Here is a 26822-nt window from a genome sequence, read left to right as displayed (position 1 = left end):
CGCTGTCAAGAATGTCATCCTGGATAGACTCCGCTTACCACCCCACTCCCCCATGGTTCAATACGCTTAAGCATGGTGATGGGCTTCCACCATGTACATGTGTCAGTTGCCTGACAGACCAAAGAAAAATTAAAAGTAATTTTCATTGGTTCTAAACTTTGGTGACTGATCAGATTTTTAGCCAATGAAAAACTCAAAGGTCAGGGTGTGATACACTGAAGTTGCACTTCTCCTGAAAGAGGAAGTAGAGACCTTGAGCAAACAGTCTTGTTTACAGCCTCTAAGCTGAGTAGAGCAGAATAAAAGCATTTCTATGTTTAATTATCCAATGATTTATGTTATCTGTAATGAGTGCATTCTAGATCCCATAATAAGCTTTTTGGATGGAGATTTTGAACTGCAGTATTCACAATGTCGACCACATTTACTTGAAGCACTGAGTTACAAACTCCAATTGCTTTCTTTTCGTTGTGGCTGTCAATTATATATTAAGTGCATTTCACTTTCCTTTACTCCAGTGGTGGAGGAACAAAACACAGTCATAAATGAATATTCCTCAGTGCATGAAGAAGTGCCACAATGATCTTCTCAAACATTTGTGTGATGGTTGGATGTTGATTCAAAATCTTGAGATGGGTCTTGAAGGAGGCAAGGGAGGGGGCGAAGCGGAGGGACTGTGCGATGGAGTTCCAGAGGGTGGGGGCAGAATGACCGAAGAGTGGCAATTTTGGGGTGGGTGAGGCGGGTTTGTGGAGCAGCCCAGAGTCTGCTGAGCGGAGGGAGCGGGCAGGTTGGTAGGGGATTAGGAGGTCTCAGAGGTAGGCGGGAGCAAGGCCATGGAGGGCTTTGAAAGTGAGGACCACTCGAAAACATGATAAGGCGCTATATCAAATGCAAGGATTATTATTATAAATATGACACCTGCACATAGAAATTTCCCTGTGCCTAGAATGGAATAATAATAATAATAATAATCTTGCATTTGAGAAAGGCTTTTCACATTTTCTAGACGTCTCAAAGCGCTTCGCAGAATATACTGTAAAGTGAAATGACCGTATATTTGTGGGCGAAACGCAGTAGCCAATTGCGCACAGCAGTGTCCCACAAACAGTCGTGGATTGAAAATGACCAATTTCTTTTTTTTGTTTTGGAGGGATTATTATTAGGCTCTGTGTGGAGTAAGGAAACTTGCCCAAGTTTTCGCCCTGCCTGGAATTGAACCCAGGTGTCTCGCTTGCAAGGCGAGTGCTCTAACCGCTGAGCTTCAGGACTGCACTTACTGCCTGGAGAGATGCACCCCTGCTCACCTAATTGCAGAGAGTAAAGAGCAACTGTTGATATGCGTACAACAACAACAAAAAACCAACAGACGGAGGAAGTTTCCGGGCAGCTCATTTGAAAACAAAACAAAGGGGTGAGTGACCCGTAGTGCTTCACTTTGCAAACATTAGCTTTGTGTAAAAAAAATGCTGCTCTCAGCCGATGGGGGCACGGCTGATAACAGCACAGGCAGCCTGGCTCATCGCAGGACCTGGAAGGACAGACCAGTCACTGGGGGGCAGGGAGTCATCCCACTCAGCTCATGTTAACCTTGCAAGTCAAAGCCCTAAATGGATCGGGTGGTCCTTGCTGGACAAGCAGCGGTAAAGTTTGCCGGACAGCAATATCAATGGCAAGCTATGTGGTTTTAAACTCCAGCAGTTACCCCAACACACACCATATAGAGAACATCCAGCCAACAAAATAATAATAAAAATCCTTACAGGCGTCAGACTGACCAAAAATAAACTCAGATGATGCCTTCAAAGTGAAAGCTTTATCTTTCGGGTTCAGAGTTAGGTGCTTATCCGTCACTCCAGTTATGTTGTGATTGTAAAGGAATAAATATATTGACTGAAACTGCTTCCACTTTCACAAAGAGTCAGTGAGCCATGGGACAGGGAGAAGAGGCAGGTTTCAAGCTGTCATTTCACCCGCAATTAGATTCAAGGTCAATGTGAAGCCATCGAGGGAAATGAACCTTGCGGGAAGCAGATGCTTCACAGTGGGCACCCGAGACAGAGACATCGCTCGCGTTGTGTGGATTGATCTGTGAGGAAGGCAGTGAGTTAGTCAGTCAGTCAATCAGTCAGTCAGTGTTTGTCACATGGCTCAGTTATTTTTTGACCGCATTACTTAAGATATAGTTTTTTGGATCATATTGTTCAGAATTGTTTTTGACCACTTTGCTTCGATATGTTTTTTTGACCACTTCGCTTAGATTTGTTTTGACCACTTCGCTTAGATATATATATTTTTTTTGACCACTTTGCTTCGATATATTATTTTTTTTGATCGCATCGCTTACATATTTATATTCTTGGCCACATGACTCAAATGTTTTTTTTTTTTGGCTCTGATGTTATACATTTTTGACCACTTCGGTGCTCAGCTGCCAGTCTTCACCTGAGAGGCTGCCGTGGAGGACAGGATGGAGGAGACACGGTGTGACTGTGATTAGCGCCTGTTTCCCTCTGTGTTTAGCTTCAACCCGGGGAGGGGAGGAAGGCAGCAGATAGACAGAGAGAGAGAGAGAGACAAGAGAGAGAAAGAGAGAGAGACAGAGAGAGAGATAGACTCAGAGAGAGAGACACACACACAGAGAGAGAGAGAGAGGGGGAGAGAGACAGAGAGAGAAAGAGAGAGAGACACAGAGAGATAAACTCAGAGAGAGAAACGCAGAGAGAGGGGCAGAGAGACAGAGAGAGACACAGAGATACATAGACACAGAGAGAGAGACAGAGAGAGACACAGAGAGAGATACATAGACACAGAGAGAGACAGAGAGAGATTCATAGACACAGAGAGAGACACACAGAGAGATTCATAGACACAGAGAGAGACACACAGAGAGATTCATAGACACAGAGAGAGACAGACAGAGACACACAGAGATAGAGAGAGAGAGAAATAGATGGACAGAGAGAGATAGAGACAGAGAGAGACGCAGAGATACACAGAGAGACACAGAGAGAGATAGACAGAGAGATAGAGATCACTGAAGGTCTCTGATCGCGTAAAGACGGAAACAACGCGCAAAGGACCAGCGCAGTGGGTGTGGGTGGGGGGTGTGGGTGTGGGTGGGGGGCAGTGGGTGTGGGTGGGGGGGCAGTCGGTGGGGGCAGTGGGTGTGGGTGGGGGGGCAGTCGGTGGGGGCAGTGGTTGGGGGGCAGTCGGTGGTGTGGGACTTTGCACGGCTTTTTGAGAGGACTTTGCACGGCAGGAGGAGCAGTCACTAGTGTGAGGTGAGCCCTCCCTGCCCTGTGCCTCCCTCCCTGCCCTGCCCTGTGCCTGCCCTCCCTGCCCTGTGCCCTGTGCCTGCCCTCCCTCCCTGCCCTGCCCTGTCTGCCCTCCCTGCCCTGCCCTTTGCCCTGTGACTGCCCTCCCTCCCTGCCCTGTGCCCTGTGCCTGCCCTCCCTCCCTGCCCTGCCCTGCTCTGCCCTCCCCTCCCTGCCCTCCCTGCCCTGCCCTTTGCCCTGTGCCCTGCCCTGCCCTCCCTGCCCTGCCCTTTGCCCTGTGCCTGCCCTCCCTGCCCTGCCCTGCCCTGCCCTGCCCTGCCTGCCCTGCCCTGCCCTGCCCTCCCAACACGGAAGCCGCCCGCAGTTGCTGCACTCGTCTGACAACTTTGAAGGGGGGGGAAGAGAAAGAGAGTCAAGTCCTTGTGTGGGCAAAACTGGAGGGGACCGCGTTGTAGCAATGAGCGGCCCCACGTCTCCTCCTCCTCCTCCTCCTCTGCTGCTGCTGCTGCTGCTACTGCCGCTGCTGCTGTGCTGTGGCTGTGCCTGTGGCCAGGCTGCCGGTGCCGGTGCCGGTCCGGGATCGGGGGGACAGCCCGTCACTGCGCGGCTCCGGGCGGACACGACTCGCCCCCTGACCACCGTCAGCCCTCTCTTCCTCTCCGTGGCTCTGGACGCTGCTCTACTCCGCACAGACAGCCTGGACTTACTCAGGTCAGTGAGTGGAGAGGCTGTGACACTATTATACACTGTGTATCTATGTATATACATATATATATAATATTATTATTATTATATATATTCCACTTTACGGTATATTCTGTTGAAGCCCTTTGAGACGTCTCGACGACCCCGATACAGGCGCTGCTGTGACAATCGCGAGAATAATAATAATAATAAGCCTCGCATTTCATATCGCGCTTTTCACGGCGGGAGGACGTCCCAAAGCGCTTCGCGGGGCGCACTGTAAAGTGACTTGACCGGATATTTGGGGGCGAAACGCGGCAGCCAGTTAACCGCGCACAGCGGTGCCCCACACACGGTCGTGGGTTGAAAATGACCAATTTTTATTACTGTTCTTGGTTTCGGAGGGATTGTTGTTATATCAACGCAGGGATTGTTATTGGTATATGTGCTTGGACCAAGCGGGACGCGCAGCGGGAAAGTTTGCCCGGCAGCGACATCGACGGCAGGCTACGCGGTTTTAGCTGGTTGGACTCCGGCAGTACTCCCAACGCACGCTCTGGGTTCCTCAAGCCTTGGCTCTTGCCCAACCCGCCGCCTAATATTTTCCGGAATTAGGTGAGCAGGATGCGTACCTCCAGGGGGAGAGCGCGCATCCCATTCCGACGATCTGTCTCCGGGATTTCCACGTGGAGGTGGGCTGCATGGGATTCTCAGCTCGGTGTGGATACTCTCGAGCCTGATGATGGGTTTCCGCACGCGTCAGGCACCAGGGCAACCCGAAAAAAGTACCGCAAATGGACTACCAGCGCAATTGTTTCATTTAGATCTGGAGGGGGTGCAAACACACAAGGCTGGTTGAATATAGAGAACATCCAGCCAACAAAATCATAATAAAAGTCCTTGCGTTTGATACAGCGGCTTATCAAGTCGTTGAGACGTCTCAAAGCACCTCGCAGCATGTGCTGTATATATCGCGGCCGCCAATTGCACACAGCAATGTCCCACAAATGGTCATGGAGTGAATGACCAAAATTTTATTTAGGAGATTTATTGGCCAGGACATTGGCAGAAATTCCCTTCTCTTTTTGAATAGTGTCATGTAATAATTTTGTTTGGTCAGCCGAGTGTCTGACACATGCGGAAACCCTTCAAAATGACCGTAGAAATAACAAAATAGCATGGATTTACGCCGTATGCCAAGAAGTATTCAATCAAGAGACATTTATTTTGTTGGTCGCCACTGAGCGAGATGATGGCTGAGGGAACGGGACTCATTAAATGACTACTATCATTCATTGTGGCAGTGGGGAAGGGGAATAAAGGTTGTGGCGAAATAAAGGATTATTTTTGCAAAGAGAATGGTACAGTACCTTGTACACAACACTGGTTAAGCCCAAACTGGAATATCATCCAAGGATGCACACTCCACTTTACTAAGCCAGTCCGGAACCTTGGCATCTTGTTTGACCCTCAGTATCCTTTCTGCCCCACATCCGTGTCATGTCCCACTCTGTCTTCTCCCAGCTCCGCAACATGGCCCAGCTCCGCTACTGTCTCACACCGCAAGCTTCCGAAACTCTCACACATGCATTCATAGCATCCAGGATTGACCTCGCAAACTCCCTGCCTGTCGGCCTCCCCAACTCCTACCTCCATAGGCTGCAGATCATCCAGAACTCTGCAGCCCGTGTCCTCTGCCGCACGAGGCACCACGACCTCATCACTCCCATCCTCACCCGACTCCACTGGTTTTCCATCACACAGAGGATACAGTTCAAGATCCTGGTCTTCACCTTCAAAGCCCTCCATGGCCTTGCTCCCCCCTACCTCTGTGACCTTCTCACCCCCCAATATCCTGCCCGCTCTGTCTGCTCAGCCAGCTCCGGCCTGCTTCATGTCCCCTGCCTTGCTCGCCCCACCATTGGTAAAAGGCGCTATACAAATGTAATTTTGTTGTTGTTGTTGTGTGCAACCCTGATCACCTGTTACAGTAAAGATACCTGTAATTGGAGAGGGTTCAGCAGAGAGCAAATAAATGGGGATATCTGCAACCCGAGTTTGGATTGGGGGCAACAGAAGCTGCAAATATTCACAATAAAGAGAAGGCACAAAAGAAATTTTATTCCATCCTCTGACTCGCTCCCATCCCCTTCCCCCACCCCAACCCCACCCCCTTTTGAAGACACGTCTCAAAACGTACCTCTTTGACTTCACTTTTGGTCACTTTTCCCCACCTCAACACACTGCAATTCCCACCCGCAGCTTGGGTGCCTATTCAGCACCGAGAAGCACTTTGAGAAATCCTTCTGATGTGAAACCCGCTGCATAAATGTAAATTATGTTGTTTTGAAATAAAGTTTTTTATTGGTCATAAACTCTAAGACAAGGAAGTGTGGATTCAAGCTCAGAAGAGGGATGCGACCAGACCAGTTCTGTTTAACTACTTACCTCAGGCACTTGTGAACATTCGGAATAGATTACCAAGAGAGGTGGAGGAGGCAAATTGCGTCAGTAAATTCACAAGGGAATTAGATAGTTATATGGCAAAAGAAAACAATTGAGGGGTTTGAAAGAGTGTGTTATTTATGTTTTACTTTTGACGAGTGGGATAGTAGTAGTATTTCTGGTTTTGTAGATTATTATGTTCTGAGATGATCCATTATTGTGCTAATTGCCCAAAGCTAGCATGTCTTTACGCAGTGGGGTAGAACTTTAATTATATCCTAATAATAAAGTAACACCCAGTTCCGCTTGCATATCCAACTACATTTACATAGATTTACTTAGATTGTGCAGCATAGATACAGGACCTTTGGTAAGGTAAGCGTAAAGCCATCTCTGCATTAAAATAACTGCCAACATTAAAAACATGGGTATATCAAACTAAGTTACATTAAACCGCTGGCTCTAGGTATCGGAATTGGAACGTAGCCAGACCAGCCCTGAAACCGCAATATGGTATTTGTTTTAAATTTCCATTGTCCCACATGTTGACTCACGCCGGCCCAACTTTCCTAGTACTCTCCAAAGCTGCACTGAGCATCTTCACTGTCCTTGCTGGTCTTTACAGTGGCCCGGGATATCGACTTTGACTCAGATTGTTTGTTAGCCTATTTGCTATCTTTTGCTTGTGGGATTCAAACATTACAATGCCAATACCAACATTGCAATTATACTTAGCTGGAAATTCCGGCTCGCCAGACCAGATGTCTGTCCCCTCCCCATTAATCCAGCTAGCGGGGTTTAAGTATATATTGAAAGAAAAAAATCTTTATACACGGGACCTACAAATATAGTCAGTATAATTTACAGTAAATCATTAGACATTTAAGCAATGTGGTAAGGTACTATATCCATTGCAAGGATTATAATTATCATTCTTAGCGTGTGGGGTAAAAGCAGGAGAATGGAATTAGACTGGATAGTTCACATGGAGAAAAACAATACCGATTTCATGGGCCAAATTACCTGTAACATTACACAGGCTGGAAATTCCACCTGCTGTTAGCCTATAAGATTGTATTGGCTTAAAAGGTGACTGAGAATTGTGGAAAATTCTTATATTCAGTCTTAATTTGGAAGTTGCTTCTTATCACAAACTGTGGAAAAACATTTTCCAAATTGAAGCTGAATTGAAGAATTTTTCGCAGTTCTAAACAATCTTAAATTTGAAGATAAAGAGTAGAAGGAAGTTTGGGCCACATTAGTATGGAAATAAAACAATGTAGTTCCATATATTATAATAATTCTTGCAGTTGGTATAAACTTTCATGTAAGGAGGGCATCTCAAAGTTCTTCACTGGATGTACTGTAAAATGTAGTGACAGTTTATTTTTGTAGAAGATTGCAGCTACATTTTGCACAGCAATGCGCTACAAAAAACTATAAAGTGAATGACCAATTTAATCTGTGTATAATAGTCTAGGGTGCTGTATTCAACTGCAGTAGTGCTTAGGGGCAGTGCTTGAAGGGCTAAAAACGTAATCAAAGTGATTACAATTTTCAAGATATCACTGAAAGAGAGAGCATGTTTATGGTGGGTGTAATGCATTGAGACATCATTGGAAACACAGGCAAAACCTAGAGGGTAAAGTAAGCTATATATAGTTGTCACAAGATACATTTTTGAAAAATGTACCTAGAGGCCATTCATTCAGTTCTCAGAAATTTCAGGGCGTCAATTGCCATCGCTTCAATATGCTGCTGAAAAGTATGATCCACACATTAATCTGCGAATCCAGCACTTTATTATATTTCTTTTGGAACCAATCCTGGAATCCAGAAAGATAAAGATTTGAATTTGCTGTGTTGAAGTCCAACAGTGATAGTCAAAATTTGTGGGCTGTGTTATTCATCTTACGAAATGACACCCTTGATGAACAATCGTAATCACTTTTGATAATCATTTTCATGTGTTAAATAATTACATAATAATAATCCTTAATTATCCCTTCAATTGATATAGCGCCTTATCACATCTTCGAGACATCTCAAAGCGCTTCACAGGATATACTGTCAAAATATATAGTCAATCCACTTTACAATATATTCTGTGAAGCGCTTTGAGATGTCTCGAAGATGTGATAAGGCGCTAAATCAAATGGAAGTATTATTATTATTTATTATAAAGAAAATTGCCCAAGGTTTCGCCCTTAGGAAGTGTGTTTTAGGTCACAATTTAATAATAATATTCCTTGGATTTGACATAGTTTCTTGTCACATTGTTGAGACTTCTCAAAATGCTTCACAGAATATATTGTAAAGTGGATCAACTGTATTTTGTGGGCGAAACGCGGCAGCCAATTGCGCACAGTAGTGTCCAAAAACAGTTGTGGATTGAGGAACTCATTTTTTTGGGGAAGGATTATTTCAGTGTTTAAAGCAGACAAATATTATTCTTAGATTCACATTTCACAGCCAGGGTGTATCTACTAAATCCACTGAAGCTCATCCAGACAAGAAAAATCTGCCTTTCCTTTTTCTTGTTTGTCCTCTTCGTATTAACAGAAAGCTTGGGAGGTTTTACTCATTAAGTAAACATCAGATGTGACCAGCCTCTCACATTTATATGGAATGTGTCTGAGCAATGTTGCAATGTGTTATAACCTGACATTATCACCAAACCTTGTGACTGAGTCTGTTCCTTCCAGCACCTCTAGCCTGTGCCATGTGTCAGTATTGTGATGCCATTGCATGTGCGACCTCCCCTGAGCACTATAACAACAAAACAACAACAACTTGCATTTACGTAGTATCTGTCACGCAGGGAAGTGTCCCAGAACGCTTAATGTGTTGTAACGTTAATCTCACCATAATCTCAAAATGCGCTCATTCAAAGAGTAAAATTCCCATGGACCAATTTCATCCAGCCGCCATCCCTCCATTTCACCTGGCCCACTTGCTCTCTCCATCACCTGTTAATGTTATGTTTCTGGAAGGGAAATACAAAAATATTGCTTATACACCCTGAGGACATTTCTCAAATAGGGTATCTGGCTCTCAGCAGCCAAAAGGTTGGGCCAGTCTGAAAGACATTGACTGTAGTTCAATCTTGATGATTCAAGTATACGTCATCTTTGGTCACTAATTCACGATATTAAAAAGTTAGTGCTTGTGTTTGCACTATGTTTTTTTGTCACTTATATGAACCACAGGACTTACTTGAACCATGATGTACGATATCTATGAATTTACAGTAATTAGCCTATTTGCTCTTCTCTATTCCTCTCTCCATAGAGGAGAGATGACAATGTGTTTTAAGTGTTCTTTGTTAAGATTTGCATCATGTCTGTCTCCATGTTCCTTCTCAATATCAGAAGTCATTTTGGATTAATATATGGCAATACTCTAGACAGTTCTGTCTTTCAAACTTCCACAATATTGTGGATACTTTGCTGGTGGCTCTTACCAGCCTGTGCCTAAACTCTCAGGATTAAGCAAGCAGGCTGCATCCCTCTGGGGAGAGAGCGCGTACTCCATATCAGTCAAACAGAATCTGTACATCCGGTAAACGCCTGATTACTCAACCCTAGCTTATCTTGTCACTACCACTTAAGTCATCATGCTGTCAATATCCTGGCTGCATTTACTTATGTTTTTATACATATGCCTAATTCCCCACCCTGAATAACTTGTCACAGCCCTTTTGCCTTGGAGTGACGAGTTATCAGGAGTTTACTGAATGTGGAACTCCCAGTAGTTTGGTTGGCAACTCTTAATAATGATGGGTTTCCCCATCACCCATCATCAACTCTTCATGATGGTGGGAGATGGGTTTCCACATGTATCAGACACCTGGCTGAAAACAAAAAGGTACAGATACAAAATGCAGTGCTTCTGCTATTCCACAACAATAATTTTCTGATTTTTTTTAAAGCTGAACAACAAGTAATAATGTTTTGTTCTACATTTGGCTAGTTTATACTTTGCTGATCATATCATTTTATTATTAATAGTAATCTTTACATTTGGTATAGCGCCTTTCAAATCAGGAGGGCATCGCAATGTACTTCACATGATATACTGTAAAGTGCAGTCACTGTGTATTTTCTACGCAGTGAATTTTAAGCAGAGTTCCCAGGGATTTTTGTGTTCTTTTATGTTTGTGATTTAAATGCCCTGTGGATAATGGAACGTCACACAAAAGTTTAATTTTTTTTAACATTAAGGCAACTTCAATGGAATCATTAATTTGAGATCAATTCACATAGGGAAAACTTATACTGTACATGGTTTGAGGTAAAACACACATACAATGAATGTATTATTTTACAATGTAGACCTTTTCTATAACTCTAGATCTCAGAAATTGATGACATTAGCAAGAGGATTATCCCCTGGCTATGTGAGGTTTGGTGGAACCAGAGCTGACTTTGTTTTATTCGAACCATCAAACCGTTCACTTACACCACGTGAAGACGGGGAATCAATAGATGCTCAAGGTAAAACAAAATGCAAATAAAATACGTCTCGTCTGAATTTACAGTGTGCAATTTTCTTTAGAGTGGAAAATATGCCTTGGTTGATGTAATAAAATCGAGGCAGACATGAAGGATCTGTGTGTTTTAATTCAGTAACCTGAAAGTTTTTTTNAAACTCAAAATATTGTGTCTTTTCCTTGCAATATTCCACAGACTGGCTGACCTTTCAGCTTATTACTTTCTGAGAAATCATATGCTGGAACTCCTTTTTCTTTAGCATTTGGGAATATTTGAGTGAGGCAAAGATTTTAAAGACAATATTGCCTAATAAATAAATACTCATAACTATTCTTGAAAAATAAATGCGCCACATCAACTTGCCTACCATTTATTTTCCCTTCAATATGGTTGTTAGCTGCTACAGGACCTGCAAACTACTTGTGAAATACACTTTGAGGGAGGGAGGGTGGTAGGGAGAATGTTCCTTTCTCCTCTGATTCACGGTTACCCATTGTTATCGTTTGTAGAGGCTTTTTGCATCATTTTAAGTTGACATGGTTCCAGATTGCCTGGTAAACTGCCCTAATCTCCTACCAACTTGAATTGTGCCCTCTCTCATTTTCTTGGAAACGTCCTTATCACCCAGGACAGAGTTGAGACATCAAGTGAAAGTTTGCCTTTTAACCTAAAAAAAAAACAGGCTGGAACTTGCCTTTCCAGAAGCCCAAGAACTTAAACTTGTGGCACATGATCATTGATAACATTGATAACATAACATGATAATTGCAAACTTACCAATACTCCTTTTCAGCTCCAGTCTTCCCAGTGTGGGAATGTGTTGGAGGCACTAATGCAATGTGAAGAGGATAAATGTTGTGGGTTTCATAATCTGGCAACCAGAATGGCCCAAGAGGAAATAAAATACTAAAATGAAGCTGAGTGTATTGATACCAACAGAGCTCGACATGTTTGAATTCGACATTAGATAAAAGCCATGGATATATTTTCTTTTATCTTCTCCTGAAGTTGCCGCCATGTTCCCCATGGTAACAGAATTTCATTTTTTACAGGAATTCCATATCTAGATGATCAATGCCCAAAGCAGCTATTAAGCAAGGAGAAATTCCATTAAAACATAGACATTTGCATTGCTGTGTTTTATCTAATTGTATTTCAAATCAGTTACCAGCTTTCTTCAAAGAAAATGCAGTTATTGATTATTTTGTTCTAAATACAGTACACGTACGTACTTAGGATATCCTTTTAAAATTGGAGGTGTAGTTTTATTTAACACTCCTATGTTCTTTAATTTAGCAGAAACGTTAATCAATTCCTGGGCTAGTCATGCTTAGGAGCAGGGTTATCTCAGTAGCATCTTTCATTCTGGGTGATCATTTCTGAACTTTATTTTTCTTCCCAGAAACCATATTATATATTGTAGAACAAGGTTTATGGAGCATATAAGTAAGCTGTAGGATTTTTAAGGCACAAAACCATAGCTATAAAAGTATCTGCATTATTTTTATAATTCCCCTCCCCTTCCCCCCATTAGCCCACCTTCGGATCACATTTCATCTAGAAGATTGATATGACCTGAGATTGTTCCCTCGTCTTAAATTTTGTATTAAAATTTAACAATCATTGGTTTCTCTGTTTTCTTAGCTACAAAAACTGTGTAAACCATTAACCTTGACAATTGAAGCATGAAATCCCTCATTGTCCTGTTAAGAATATTCATTGTCTTAAACTTTAAGTTTCTGCAGAATATTGAAAAACCCTTAAATTCAGTTTTAATTTTTTTTGAAAAGAACAGCTGTCACAGAAAACGAGATTCCAAATTAGTGCCAAAAATAAGTATTTTCCAAAATCCTGCACAATATTAAATTTTAAGACAACAGTTTGAAGATGAAGAGCAGTTTTAGGGTTTTATTTTTCCGTCCTCAGGCAGAATACTATGCAACCCCACAGGTGAACTCTACAAGAACAACGTGCATTTATATAGCACTCTTCATGCAGGTAGCGCTTTAGAGTGCTTAAACTACAATAGATATAAAGAGCTGAAATTGCTACAGTCAGTCTTGTCACCTATAAAACCTGGTGACAACCAGTTTCTGCAGTATCCTATAGGTGAAAATTACTTTCAATCTAAAATCTGTACAGAATCCTGTATTGTATTAACTACTGTGAATTAGATTTTAGAGACCATTTGCAGATAATGGGGTCATAACACTTTACGTATATCCTGTGAAACGCTTTGAGATGTTTGAATGGCAGGATAAGGCTCTATATCAAAATGCAACAGTTGTTATTATTATTATTATTATTTTTGTTTCCTGGCAGGAAATTGCCCAAAACCAATTTCTTTTGAAGACGAAGAATATCTGAAATATGTTTTGACTTCACAAGAACCCTTCGTTCTGAGAGAGCAATTCCAAAATGATTTTAAAAATATCACCATTTCAGGTAACTGGATTGTTGTGTCAACACTTCATATGTTCGCCCACAAAATACAGTCACTACAGTTACAGAATATCCTGTGAATCGTTTTGAGATGTCCTCCTGACATGAACAGAGCTATATAAAATGTAAGGTTTATTATTGTTATAATAAAAATTGTCAGATAGCTGGAAGCGTATTTGTCACTGCCACCTTCAAATGGCTTAACACACATAATACAGATCACAAGGTCAACATTACAGTTTCAACCAGCCACAATGATCCTAGAAGCTAGAATTTGCAGTTATAAAATTAAAATTGCACCATTCAAATGTTTTTCCTTGCCACGAGGGACTGAAAGCGGAGTATTAGACACACAGCAATGAAATCTCCAGCTTCAAGCAAGATTTAGGATTAGAAAGATTAGAAGAAATGTCTTCTCTTCCTCTTCCCTCAATACATACACAGACATATATACAAACACATACACACATATAGAGTAATGGCTATGTGGACTAGACTTGTAGAGAAATTGACTCTGCCTCCGCTGAGTGAACATTTGACCAAGAATGTGACTGAGAACTCGCCCAATGGCTTAATCGATCAGAATCACAATCTGGAGTGAAACTAAACTCTGCTGGTTCCAGAAAGCCTCAGGTCTGATCCCCACTGTGTGCTAAATTACCTGATCTCAGCAGGGATGGGTTTATCCTCATTGCCCTTGGTTATTGAGGGAAAAAGGGTCTGGTTTCTGATTGACATTAAATGAACCCCTTCTCCACCCACCAATTGCCACTGGAAAAGTGTGTGAGAGAAGAGTGGGGCTTATCTATGATACTTCTGTGACTGAACAACCTTACTGTCTAGGCTTGCATGTAAAGAATGGTCACTTGAGCATGACTAATATTCCTGGAAACATCTTCCGCCAAGTGTCAGTGCCTGCAGAAGCGAAGGGGTTAGACCCCGAGGTCTTTACAAATACAGCCAGAAATGAATCGTTTATAGAATGCGTTCTTTGCGTAAATTAACACAAAGGAATGTGAAATGCCACCAAGTTTACCCCATGATCACCAGGACATTTTATGCGCAGAGAGATAGCACTTATCTGAACAGTTTGGATGAATTAATAATTCAAATGCAGTTACCGCAATCCAATTCTCATGTGCACAATATTGAATGATGCTGTGTTAATTCAACACAGAAACCGGTGTGCAGAACAATGAAATCATTGTACTTTCAGACCAGCTGGTTCAGATGACCAGTCAATTTCACTAACTGCATAAACTGCTTCCCAGTGTAAGTGAAGAATAAATGTGCGCTTTTTCTTGCATGGCCTCTGATTGACACTTGTGTGTATAAATATATTTTCTTTAAACAGGAAGGTCCATTGACATCTTGCATAGTTTTGCAAACTGCTCTGGTCTGCATTTAATCTTTGGTCTCAATGCCTTACTACGGAAAAAACATGCCTGGGATAGTTCAAATGCTCAAGAGCTCTTGAAGTACTGTGCGTCAAAGCAATATAATGTGTCCTGGGAACTTGGCAATGGTAGGTGTTTTTTAAGCTTTCTTAGTCGGAGAATATACATGGTTATTACAATGCTCTGTGTTATTGCAATGTTGTGGAAACTGCAATGTTTTGCTGAACTCAGTGCTCCAATAAATAAAATAAACTGCCTTTGACCTCTGGATCCTGCGGTGAACTCAGCTCAGGCAGATGGCTAAGGGCTGCTATCTGGAGCAGCTGTTAGTATTCTTAAAATAAACAGTCACCATCTAGTCTCCAGTCCAGTGGTGGCCATATATGATGCAAATCAAGAAATATTCAATCTAGAAAAAACTAGAAACACACCATTGATTGAACATGGACTTACCTAGATTAGTGCGAATATTTGGTGGGCCACTTCTTGATGGTCCTGCGGGCCATTTCTGGCCCACGGGCCAATTTGGCCACTGCTACTCCAGTTAATACAGCCCCACAGCGTAAGACTACACAATCATTCAGCTTGACACTAACTGGTCAGTTTAGGTCCAGGGCGCTGTTGGAAATGATTGTGTGGGAAGCTCATACATCACTGTCAGCAGCATTATGCTGGTGCTGGTTTAACACCATAAAAGCTGTACCCCATACCCTTAATTCTTTTTTCCCACTTGCGTGTTTCATACCAGGGAGGGGAAAAATGTCTATAGCAAATGTATTTTCTTTATTTTCATCCTTACACCATAACCACTGTCCCAACTCCAACTTTCCTGTCCTCTACAAAATATTGGAACAAGTCATTGCTTCCCAGATTCACTTTTTCCTTTAACTGCACTCTCTGGCATGAACCCTTCCAATCTGGATTCCGGGCTGCCCACAGTACCAAGTTACCCTGGTAAAAGTCACAAATGACATCTTCTCCATCTGGGACCTACCTACTCCCTCCGCTTGATAGACTCTGGCCTGCTCCACGTCCCCCGCCCGTCCCATCCCACTATCGGCGATCGAGCCTTCAGTCTTTCTGTCCCCACCTTTTGGAATTTCATCCCACAGTCTCTTAACCTTGCCTCCTCCCTTGCCTCCTTCAGTGCCCACTTCAAGACCTTCCTCTTCGATCATGTCTTTGGTCAACCTCCTACTCCCACTCTCCCTGCCCTCCACATCCCAAACCCCAGCTCAGGTGCAAATCCTTGACTGTCCAGCGCCTTGAGATGACCTTCTGACGTGATTATTGTTGTTGTTGGGCCTTCAGACTTTATGTCACACTCTCTAGAACTCCATTTTGGAGTTCCTTCACTTTGCCCTTTCCCTCATCTCCTACAAAGTCCATCGCAAGACTTTTCTCTTTGATCACGCCTTCGGTCGTCTTTCCCCCTACCCACCCACTGCTCTTGGCCCCCACCCCTCCCGAATCCAACTCTCAGCTTGTATGCAAACCCTCAACTGTCCAGCACTTTGGGACTTCCTCCGGACATGAAAGTGCTATATAAATGCAATGTGTTGTATTGTTTTTAGTAAAAGTACAATATGAACCCTGTACTTCTATCAAACTATTCAAGTCAACCTTTCACTTATTTAAGCAGTAGATTGTAGGCATCCAATCCTGCTGTTTGTATTAGAGTAACTCCTCATCCCCACTGTAGGCATGGAAACCTGCATTTCATTTGGCAGTGCTATTGCTATCAATATTTGTTGTAAATAACATTTTGCAATGGTGTGTTTAATCTTTGAAGTAAGCTTTAAACAGTACAATTCAATAAGGCATTCACAACTTTATGGGTTGTCGACAATTACATGTTGCTTAAGAATAGTGATGGCTTTGAGTCTCCTAATAAGGGCTTTTGGCAAACAAGTCTGGACTGTGGTGTATCTATTTTTGTTCTGTGCTTTCAGAACCCAACAGTTTCAGAAAGAAGGCTCACATTAAAATTCAAGGCTCTCAGCTTGGAAAGGACTTTCAGCACTTATACAAGCTGCTGAAGACCTACAGTGCCTTCAGCAACACAGGCATTTATGGCCCAGATATTGGGCAACCTCGGAGAAACAAGATTGTTAACCTGCTGAAGGGGTTGGTAGCATCCAAACTTTTAAAAGAAAAACAACTTGCATATTTATAGCAACTTACCACTTCCGAATTTCTCAAAACACTTTGCAAGTAATTACTGTAAAACGTAGTGACTGTTTTTTGAGGGCAAATGCAGTGACTGTTTGTGCCAGCAAGGTCTCACAAAACAGGCGTGAGGTGAATGACAGTTTAAGCTGAAGGCTTGTTACTGCAGTTTTCCCTTTTTGAACAGGCCATGGAATTAGAAAGGGAGCGGCTGAATTAAAGATTCAATGACTAATTGATAAACTAGTGCTTGTTGAGCTATTATAGCCTCCTCCCCACACCTCCACCAATCACCTCCAGCTCATGTGGATTCTCTTTATAATATGATTCTGTTTACTTTGACTTTGTGAAATGACTAAGCTGGGTTTATAGCTTAGTTCCTCTTTGACTAGGATTTTTTTTGTAATTTACATTTCCCTCTTGACACTGTAAGTTGTTTGTTCTGTAATGGCATCGAGCTGCTAATTCTCCATTCTTCCATTTCTGCAATCCACAAAGTCCAGGCGATGGCCTGATTAGATCTCTACTTTTGATTTCCTTCCAAATGTTATATTCAGTATATCCAGTAATGATATCTAATGGTGTTATTTGGTTCATGCGTAGATTTCTTGAAACTGGAGGGAACGTGCTTAATGCCATTACCTGGCACCAGTAAGTAGGCATTTTTCTCTATTTATTGTTGTTGGTGATGCCACATGAGAGACCGACTGTGGCAAATTAAATGGATGCTCATTATGACATTGGTAAGCGACTACATTTTTGTTCTTCCCCAGTTATTATGTGAATGGAAGAAATACATCATTAAAAGATTTTCTGAGCCCAGCAATATTGGACAGCCTTAGACCTAAAGTAAAAGAAGTTTTTCAGGTAAGTACTGCTTTGTGACTTTACATATAAAATGAGCTTCACCAGACACTGCCACGGGCTTGCTTTGACTCACTATCAATCACTGAAGGAAAAAGTTACTGATAAAAATATTAATAATCCTTGCATTTGATATAGATAGCTCCTTTCATGTTGGGAGAATGTCTTCACAGGATTTACTGTATATTTTGTAGCCAAACCAAGCAACCAACTTTGCACACAGCATTGTCCCATAAACAGCCATGCAACGATTGACCAGTTTTATCCGGGGGATTGTTGGCAAGGACACTGGGGGAAACCCCATTCTTTTTTACGAATCGTGCAACGGGATCTTTACCGTCCACCTAAACATGCAGACAGGAATTTAGTTAGTTTGATTCCTCATCTTGAAAGGTCACATGTCCAATAATGCATCCCTGCCCCAGCAGTGGAGTGTCAGCCTAGGCTGTGAGTTCAAAGCCCTATTGAGTGGTGTGAACCCACAATCTTCTGACTCAGAGATGAGTTTTGCCCTGTTAGCCCAACTGGCCCCTCTCACGAAGAGACTACTCCTTTTCTTTCTATTTCCTTTCTTCCTAAGGCAAGAAATTATCTTAGATCAAACAGCATTTATTACATATAGAAGCATTGTGTAAGGTCTAGTTTTTGTTCTTTGAGGTAAGTTATAAGCCACCTCAGATCTGTGCAGATTTTTTTCTCTCTGGTTCAGTTATTAAAGTCTGAGTTTGGTTGTACATGAATTGTTTTTCTTTCTCTTTCTGTAGGTTGTGGCTAAAACCGTTGCTGGTAAGAAAGTGTGGTTAGGAGAGACCAGCTCAGCTTTTGGAGGTGGAGCTCCTGATCTCTCTAACAAATATGTAGCAGGCTTTATGTGAGTAGCTGGTGTATATACATTTGTCAACAAAACACAGTCACTGCATTTGACAGTAAATCCTTTGAAGCTCTTTGAGGTGTCCTCATGGCATGAGACAAGCTAGGTGGGGCCTCTTCATTCTTGAGAGAAGATGACTCAGAAGGGATTTCATAGAGGTGTATAACATTTTAAATAGAATTGAAAATGTAAACCCAGATTGTTACTCTAGGATGCATCTCGATAGTAGAACACGAGGACATAGCTTAGAATTGTAAAGGGCAATTTTAGGACAGACAACAGGAAGTTTTTTTCTGCTCAGAGGGTAATTAATGACTGGAACAGGTTGCCAGGAAGGGTGATAGAGGTAAGGACACTGGATTCATTTAAAAAAATACTTGAAGGCTGAATTGATGAGATGGTAGAGTGGGAGTTCTAAAGGGATGAGAAAGGCCAGTTTGCCTATAACTATAGCAGCCCCTGGCTCCCAGTTAAGGCACGGTTAGATGCTGAGATAGAAGGAAGGCGGGTTTTCTGGAAGTATGAGATCAAAGGGGCTGTTCCTTCTTCATCTGAACCTACCTTGTGATCCTGTGTTGTGTGTATATCTGCACATGAGATAACAATAGCAACAACTTGCACTTATATAGCGCCCACCACGCAGGGTAGCGTCTCAGAGCACTTGAAAAGATAAGAAAAACAAGCAGAATATTTTGGGAACAATTATAATAAACTCAAATCAGAATATTTAATTATCTTTTCTCTTATTATGAGCATGTGTACTCGATGCCAGATTAGTGCAAGTCATCTTTTATTGTTCATTCACTTGCAGGTGGCTGGACAAACTTGGACTGTCGGCTAAACTGGGCATCGATGTTGTTGTCAGACAGGCTCTGTTTGGTGCAGGATATTACCAGTTGTTGGATAAACATCTCAATCCATTGCCAGTACGTATCATTTCCTGCAGTTGATGGAGTGAAAGGTTGTAATTCATAGTTTGAATACCTTTGTGTTTTATTTAATCTTGATTTCTGTTTATATGCAGGATTATTGGCTTTCTCTCATATACAAGAAGATTGTGGGCACCGAGGTGCTGGATGTAAATATTGTGCAAAGCGATGAAGCAGACGATGGAAAGCTGCGCGTCTATATGCATTGCACCAAAAAAAACAGGTAAAGTGCAATCCCAAAAGGAGAGCCATCCTTTGGATGAGACGTATAAAAACTGAGGTCCTGTCTGCTTGTTCAGGTGGATGTTAAAGGTCCCATGAGCCTATTTGAAAAGAAAAGGAAGTTACTCCCGGTGTCCTGGCCAATATCTCCCAGCTAAAGTTCACTTAATGGCTCTTTGTGGGACATTTCTGTGTGCAAATTGGCTACCGCATTCCCATACAAAATGCATAGTAACTTCACTTTGCATAAAATCCTGTGAAGAGCTTTGAGGCATGTTGATAATGTGATAAGGCGCTATATTAAATACAAGAATTATTGTTAAATGCTTTCCACAAGATTAGGCATAATGAGGTACATTGCATTTGTTTTTGTCATGGGTACATTTCTAGATGAATTTATGTTTCCAGGTTTGGAGACACCTGGTGAGTAAAGGCAGTCACTTTACCCACAGTATCAGGCCAGAAAATCAAAGGCTCAAAGTTTGGTCTGTGCTAAGTCAGTTGATCTTAACCTGGCTAGACGTGGTTTGGGTGCTACAATTGGCTTCATTGACACTGGGTTTGGAAGCAGAATATCAGACAGGATTCTTGTTCCTCATCACAATCGAAGTTTCACAATATATCCACAATATGTGTTCTTGCTGAAATGTGCAAACATTAGTTAGGAGAACGTCAAGCTTGGCTGTAATACCACCCCATGGTCAAATAGTCTGCCAATGCTCACCACTATGGGTCACATGTGAATAAGTGCCATATGTTAAAAGGACCAGAGAATAACTAGAATGGTAGATTAGGAAGAAGAAATCGGACACTTTCAAGGGCAAGGAAAGGAGAAAATTTGGCAGAAATGTGTTTCCAGGTTCATTGGACTATTTTTGAATAAGTGGATAATATATCCTTTAGGTCTCCAGCACAGCTCCAGTGTTATGGGAATCTAAAACTATTAACCGGTCTGTTAATGGGATTAATTATTTTGCGAGAGAGACTTCATTTATCCAATTCACGCACAACTGGCAGATCTTTAAAAGTTGTCAAGTGAGCCTACAGTCAGGCAGTCAATACTTGTCTCATACCTTGGACAAATGATTCATTCTCTGACAGGTCCACTTGTGAAGATAGGTCATTTCTGGTGTTCGAGCACACTGCTGATGTGCCAGAGACCATATTTCATGTTGATCCAGCAGCTGCTGTAATTATTTTTGAGTGATAAATGTGCAGACAGTATTGATAATATTAGTGTTCTTGGACCTGAAGTGGAAACAAACCCAGTAATTCTGATGCCAGAACAATCTCATTCAATATCATTTTTTCAAAGTGAGAGTATCATTGGCCTCTGACCCAATTTACTGGATCTGAGAACGGATGAAAGGCGAGCAACTTTTCAAGAAAAAGTGCGCACACAACTCTTAAAAGAAAGTATGTAGCTCTGAGATTAATACTTGTTGAGCCCATGATGGCTCTGTATATAACCAGCAAAGTCTCTACTCCAAGTGTGTAAGTTTGCATGTGTGTGTGTGTGGGGAGGGCAGGAGTGGAGTCAGTGAGGAAGGGGAAAGCACAATCAAAACACTAAAGGTGGATTTTACAAACTATTTAAAAATATAGTATTAACAACTAAAGTGCACTTATATAACTGCTTTCATGACTTTTCATATTTTTTCTTATATTTTCACTCATATAATTGCTTTCAACTTATTGCTTTAATACAAATTGAACATCTCGAAATGCTTAATGGGCGGGGGCAAGGGAACTAAGCAAGAAGGAGGAGGAAGTGAGAATTAAGGATGTTGACCAAAAGCATGGTCAAAAAATATATTTTTAAAAGGGTTTTGAAGGTAGGTGGAGAAGGTGAGAAGGTGCACAGTGGAAAGCTTTTGGACAAGCTCCAGAGGGAAGTAGCTTAATATGTGAAAATGCAGCCACCATTGGAGTAAGGGAGGGAGCGAGGAGTAAGCAATGGTCTTGGTTGTTAACCTGGCTCAGTTGGTAGCATTCTTGCCTGAGTCAGAAGGTTGTCGGTTCAAGTCTCACCTCAGGACTTTGAGCTCACAGTTCAGATTGGCACTCCAGTACTGTGTTGTGGGGAGAGCTACATTGTTGGAGGTGCTATCCTTCGGATAAGAGGTTAAATTGAGTTCCTGTCTGTGCCTGTTCAAGTGGATGTTAATGATCCACTTAAAAAGAAAAGGGGGTTCCTCCCAGTGTCATGGCTAACAATCCCCCAAATAAGATTTGTCTCTCAATTCATGGTTGTTCGTGGGACATTACTGTGTGCAAATTGGCTGCCACATTTTCTTACACAGTCACCTAAACTTTGCAGTTGGAAAAAAAGTCCTGCTAAGCACTTTGAGATGTCTTGACAATGTGTAAAGGTATTACATCAAAAGCAAGCATTATGGAGGCTAGAATGAGAAGAGCACAGGAGGATGTATGTGTTATGTTGGGAGGGATAGTAGCACAAACTATGTGAATGATCAATGATGTAACAATGACCTTGATTTTGTTTTCAGCGAAGCCTATGGAAACGGATCGGTGACTATGTTTGCTATTAACCTGAGTGACAAAGACAAATACCTCTGCCTGTGCGAGAGTTTGTGCAACAAAACCATTCAACAGTTCTTGCTAGAGCCTGGAGACAGAAAAGCTGGATTGTATTCCCAGTAAGCATATAGTTTTCTTCAAAAAGTAACTAAGTTCTCCAAAATAAATGTAGACAGCTCCAATTCATATGTTTTCCCATAACTGGAAGATATTCCACCTGAGTCTAGATTCACTCAATTTATGTAGTGTTTCAGAGCATGTAGAGTTTCGCAAATTCTTAATATAGTTTTTATTTTCAAGTTGGCTTTCTATAAACGCTTTTAAGGACTACTGAAAATCGACTTCCAAGTTAAGACTGATTTCAACAATTCTGGACCCTCAGAAATGCTACATAAATAGGCCCAGGTGGAATTTTTCTCCCAAAATATTTTAAATCCAGCACTGCTGGGATTGGTAAAGCCACATTAGGATTCATAAATTGTTTTTGCTTCCATTTTTCCTGGTGCCTCCACACCAACATGTACCTTTGTCAACATTGATTCTCTGGTCTGTAAAAGGTGATGCACTTGCATGGTGCAGAATAGGAACTTGTATGTCAGATCTCACATAATTTGCTTTACTGCCTCTTCTCTCACCTCAACCTTCATGGTTCTGTCCTTGAATGGTTCAGATTGTACCTTTCACACTGCCTCCACTTCATCTCCACAAATGGTTTCTCCTCTAGCCCCTGCACCGTCTTGTGCGGCATTCCTCAGGGCTCTGTCCTTGGTCCCCTCCTCTTCAATATCTATATGCTCTATATCCTCTTAATGACATCATCCGCAGACACGGGGTCAATTTCCACATGTATGCGGATGAAACCCAACTGTACCTCTCTGCCTCCACCCTTGACCCCAGGACCACTGTTGTCCTGACAGAATGTCTGTCAGACATCAAGTCCTGGACGAGAGCTAAGTTTCTTCAGTTGAACGTCAACAATCCCGTGGGCCTCCTGATTGGATCTCGTCAGCGCCTCCACATCTCAGGCGCTGATAGCATCACCATTCACGGATGCACACTCCACCTTACTCAGCCAGTCTGTAACCTTGGCATCTTGTTTGACCCTCAACTATCCTTTCTACTCCACATCTGTGCCATGACCCGCTCTGCCTTCCCCCACCTCCGCAACATCGCCCGGCTCCGCCCTCTGTCTCACACCGCAGGTTGCCGGAACACTCATGCATGCATTCATAACATCTAGACTTGACAATGCAAATTCCCTGCTTGTCGGCCTCCACAACTTCTCCCTCCATAGGCTGCAGATCATCCAGAACTCTGCAGCCCGTGTCTTCTCCCGCACCATCCTCTGTGACCCTATCACCCCCATCCTCCCCCGACTCCACTGGATTCTCATCACGCAGAGGATGCAGTTCAAGATCCTAGTCTTCACCTTCAAAGCCCTCCATGGCCTTGCTCCCCCCAACCTCTACGACTTCCTGAAACCCTACTAACCTGCCTGCTGTCTCTGCTCAGCGGGACCCGGCCTACTTCATGTCCCCTGCCATCTGCCACTCTGCCCCTATCCTCTAGAACTCCATCCTGCAGTTTCTCTGCCTCACCCCCTCCCTTGCCTCCTTCAAGACCCATCTCAATACCCTCCTCTTCAACCGTGCTTTCGATCACCCTCCTTCACCCCCTGCCCTCCACCTTTCCCCAATCCCGACCACCAGCTCGGGTCCAAAACACTGACTGTCCAGCGCCTTGGGACATCTTCCTGATGTGAAAAGTGCTATACAAATATGATGTTGTTGTTGAATCCTTCCCTCCGACAGACCCACGCAATTAAAACATTAGGCACAAAGCATTCCATAATTATAAATTGATCTGTTCAGTAGCCTGGGAGACAGATGCTCAACAATCATTGTTATCTTAATATATCTTGTGTTTGTGTTGCAATTGTGCTTTCCTCATAGATGTTTTGTAAGTTTTGGCACTGTATCCTCATCTATATGAGAAGCATCTCTGTCTTACACCATTGTTTCATCACTGACCATTATATCAATCATTCCCACCAGCTCGGGTCCAAAACACTGACTGTCCAGCGCCTATATATCAATCATTCCCTGCATTGAATGAGTCAGAAGCAACTTGTTTGCACACAGGGATGCAGATGTTTGTACTTTTGGGAGCATTGTAAGATGGAACAACAACAACAAGATTTCATTTATAGAGCGCCTTTCACATCGGGAGGACGTCCCAAAGCGCTGGACAGTTGGGTCGGGACCCGAGCAGGGGGGAAATGGTCAGGGTGAGGGGAGGGAAGGGAGGGAGCGAGGAGGGGAAGAGTCAAGAGGGGAGCTGAAGGTACAGTCGAAGAGAAAACAACAACAAGATTCCATTTATTGAGCGCCTTTCACGTCGGGAGGACGTCCCAAGACGCTGTACAGTTGGGTCAGGACCCGAGCAAGGGGGAAATGGTCAGGGGGAGGGAAGGGAGGGAGCGAGGAGGGGGTAGAGAGTCGAGAGGGGAGCTGAAGGCACGGTCAAAGAGAAAGGTCTTGAGACCGGCCTTGAAGGAGGAAAGGGAGGAGGCGGCGAAGGCACTGGGGGATAGAGTTCCAGAGCCTCGGGGCTGAGAGGCTGAAGGCCCGGCCACCGATGGTAGGGCGGTTGGGGCGGGGGTTGTGGAGCAGACCGGAGCCAGAGGAACGGAGGGTACGGGCAGGTAGGTAGGGGGATAGTAGGTCGGAGAGGTAGGAGGGAGCACGGCAGTGAATGGCCTTATAGGTGAGGATGAGGATCTTGAATTCGAACATGAGCAGCGGGATGAAAAAATTACAAAGGGATGAAAAGATTACAAATCTGGAGCTTTAGGGGAAATGCAATATTGCATGCATTTTAACATTGGATTCAGTATAATTCTGATCAACTTAAGGCATACTGCTTGGCCAAAATGAATTTCCTTTGCTTATTCTCAGGTCGGTTCGGCTCAATGATGAGGTTCTCAGTATGGTGGACAGAGAGACGCTTCCAGTTATAAGGGGAAAGCAGCTTGCACCAGGGAGCATCATCCGCCTTCCTGGATTCTCTTATGCATTCTACGTCATTCAAGATGCAAAGGCTCCAGCTTGTCAACGAAACTGAACCAAGACAGAGGAGTAACTGCAGCTTGTAGACACATCATCCAGACAAGCACAGTAACTGAAAGTGCACGTGAGCACAGGGTACGGCATTAGTGAATTATGGAGCAACCACATGTAACCTGGTACGTTTCTACTACCTCTTAATTTTTGTCCCTCATCTCCTCTCCTGAAGCCCTTCGCCTTCCCTTTGTTTTCTTTTATTGAGATACAGTTCCACAGACACTGGTTGTCTCCCAGTAGTTTATCCAAGTGGTTATTTTTTACTTGTGAGCCTAGATGGTGAGTTTTGCCAGGCTATTCAGACATATGGGCAGCACAGCACAGACGAGCACAGTCCTTCTTTGTTTGAAGCTCCTTCCAAAGGGACTTCTGCATGGTGAGCACAGATGAGAACCCCAACTGATTTTCCCCTCCCTAACCCCAGTGGAACCGAGGCCAATTATAAGGCTCCTATTGTTGCCTGGGCTGAGATCAACTAACTCAGTATAGACCATGTTTCAAACCTGCAGCCATCCAACCAGTCTTGTATAGTCTAGGCTGTGCCATTGAAGGAACTTTATATATTTTTATTGAGAAACCTAGGACTAAGAAGGGACATAGTGAAAGAACAGCCCTTTTTTTGTGAAAAAAGGAACAAATGTAATCAAAATGCGAGATTATCAGTAATACCTAATACCTACAAAGTAATTCAAATCAAAGTCTTTATGAGACTTTCATTTGAGTTACTTTGTCTTCCATGTCACAATCTCTTTGTGTGTGTTCTTTATTGATCCTTATGCAATTAAGTGTGTTGTTTATTATTCCAGTGAAGTGAAAGTCTTTGTAAGATTTTATTGTCATTCACTTATACTAAGACTTCTCAAGTATCAGTTTATTGATTTCTTCCAAACAGAAATTGTAATATAATCTTCATGAAATGCACATTTTATTGCGACCTCACTGAAAATTCTGTAACATGTGTCCTGTGTTTCTTTGATAAAATCAAATGCACCTGAACAGTGTGTTCATTATGGTGATTGAGCGCAACCTAGAGAATGGAAAATACCGTATTTTAAAAATAATAAATCTACCCCTGGGAGTTTTTTGTGAGTAGTGTTGTTACTCCCAATATTGCAAAGGCAGATTTGGATGTCAGCTTGCCTTAGTTGGTAGCACTTTTGCCTCTGGATCAGGAAGTGGTGGGTTCAAGCCCCATCTTAGGACTTTGAATCTGACATTCCACAGAACAGGAGCCAGCGAAGTGCTGCAATGTGAGGGATTCTGTCCTGTCGGTAGAAATGTTAAACCACAATCTTGTTTGTCTGTTCAGGTGGGTGTGAAAGTTATTGTAATGCTACTTGACATTAAAGATGGCACTATTCAAAA

At 42.7% G+C, this 26822-nt stretch overlaps 1 protein-coding gene across 1 annotated transcript; it reads left to right on the top strand.

The window, feature by feature from the left end:
- The first annotated feature begins 72 nt into the window (after positions 1-72).
- hpse (heparanase) lies at positions 73-26822 on the top strand. Its single transcript, XM_007907714.2, has 13 exons — positions 73-93; positions 3832-3989; positions 10761-10903; positions 13223-13345; positions 14697-14867; positions 16692-16866; positions 17512-17559; positions 17682-17775; positions 18537-18643; positions 19455-19569; positions 19668-19795; positions 22305-22454; positions 25293-26822. Exons 1-13 carry the CDS (start codon positions 73-75, stop codon positions 25456-25458), a joined length of 1599 nt encoding a protein of 532 aa, XP_007905905.2. The 3' UTR covers positions 25459-26822.

The sequence above is a fragment of the Callorhinchus milii genome, unplaced genomic scaffold (assembly GCF_018977255.1).
Source record: "Callorhinchus milii isolate IMCB2004 unplaced genomic scaffold, IMCB_Cmil_1.0 Scaffold1, whole genome shotgun sequence".
NCBI classification, from domain to species: domain Eukaryota; kingdom Metazoa; phylum Chordata; class Chondrichthyes; order Chimaeriformes; family Callorhinchidae; genus Callorhinchus; species Callorhinchus milii.
This window is presented reverse-complemented; position numbering and strand designations above follow the sequence as displayed.

Bases quoted from the DNA above. Each gene is read 5' to 3' on its own strand.
- hpse (XM_007907714.2), top strand. From the start codon at position 73: ATGGTGATGGGCTTCCACCAT. The intron at 14,868-16,691 runs GTAGGTGTTTTT...CTGTGCTTTCAG, and splicing joins GTCCTGGGAACTTGGCAATG to AACCCAACAGTTTCAGAAAG. The intron at 19,796-22,304 runs GTAAAGTGCAAT...TTTTGTTTTCAG, and splicing joins CATTGCACCAAAAAAAACAG to CGAAGCCTATGGAAACGGAT.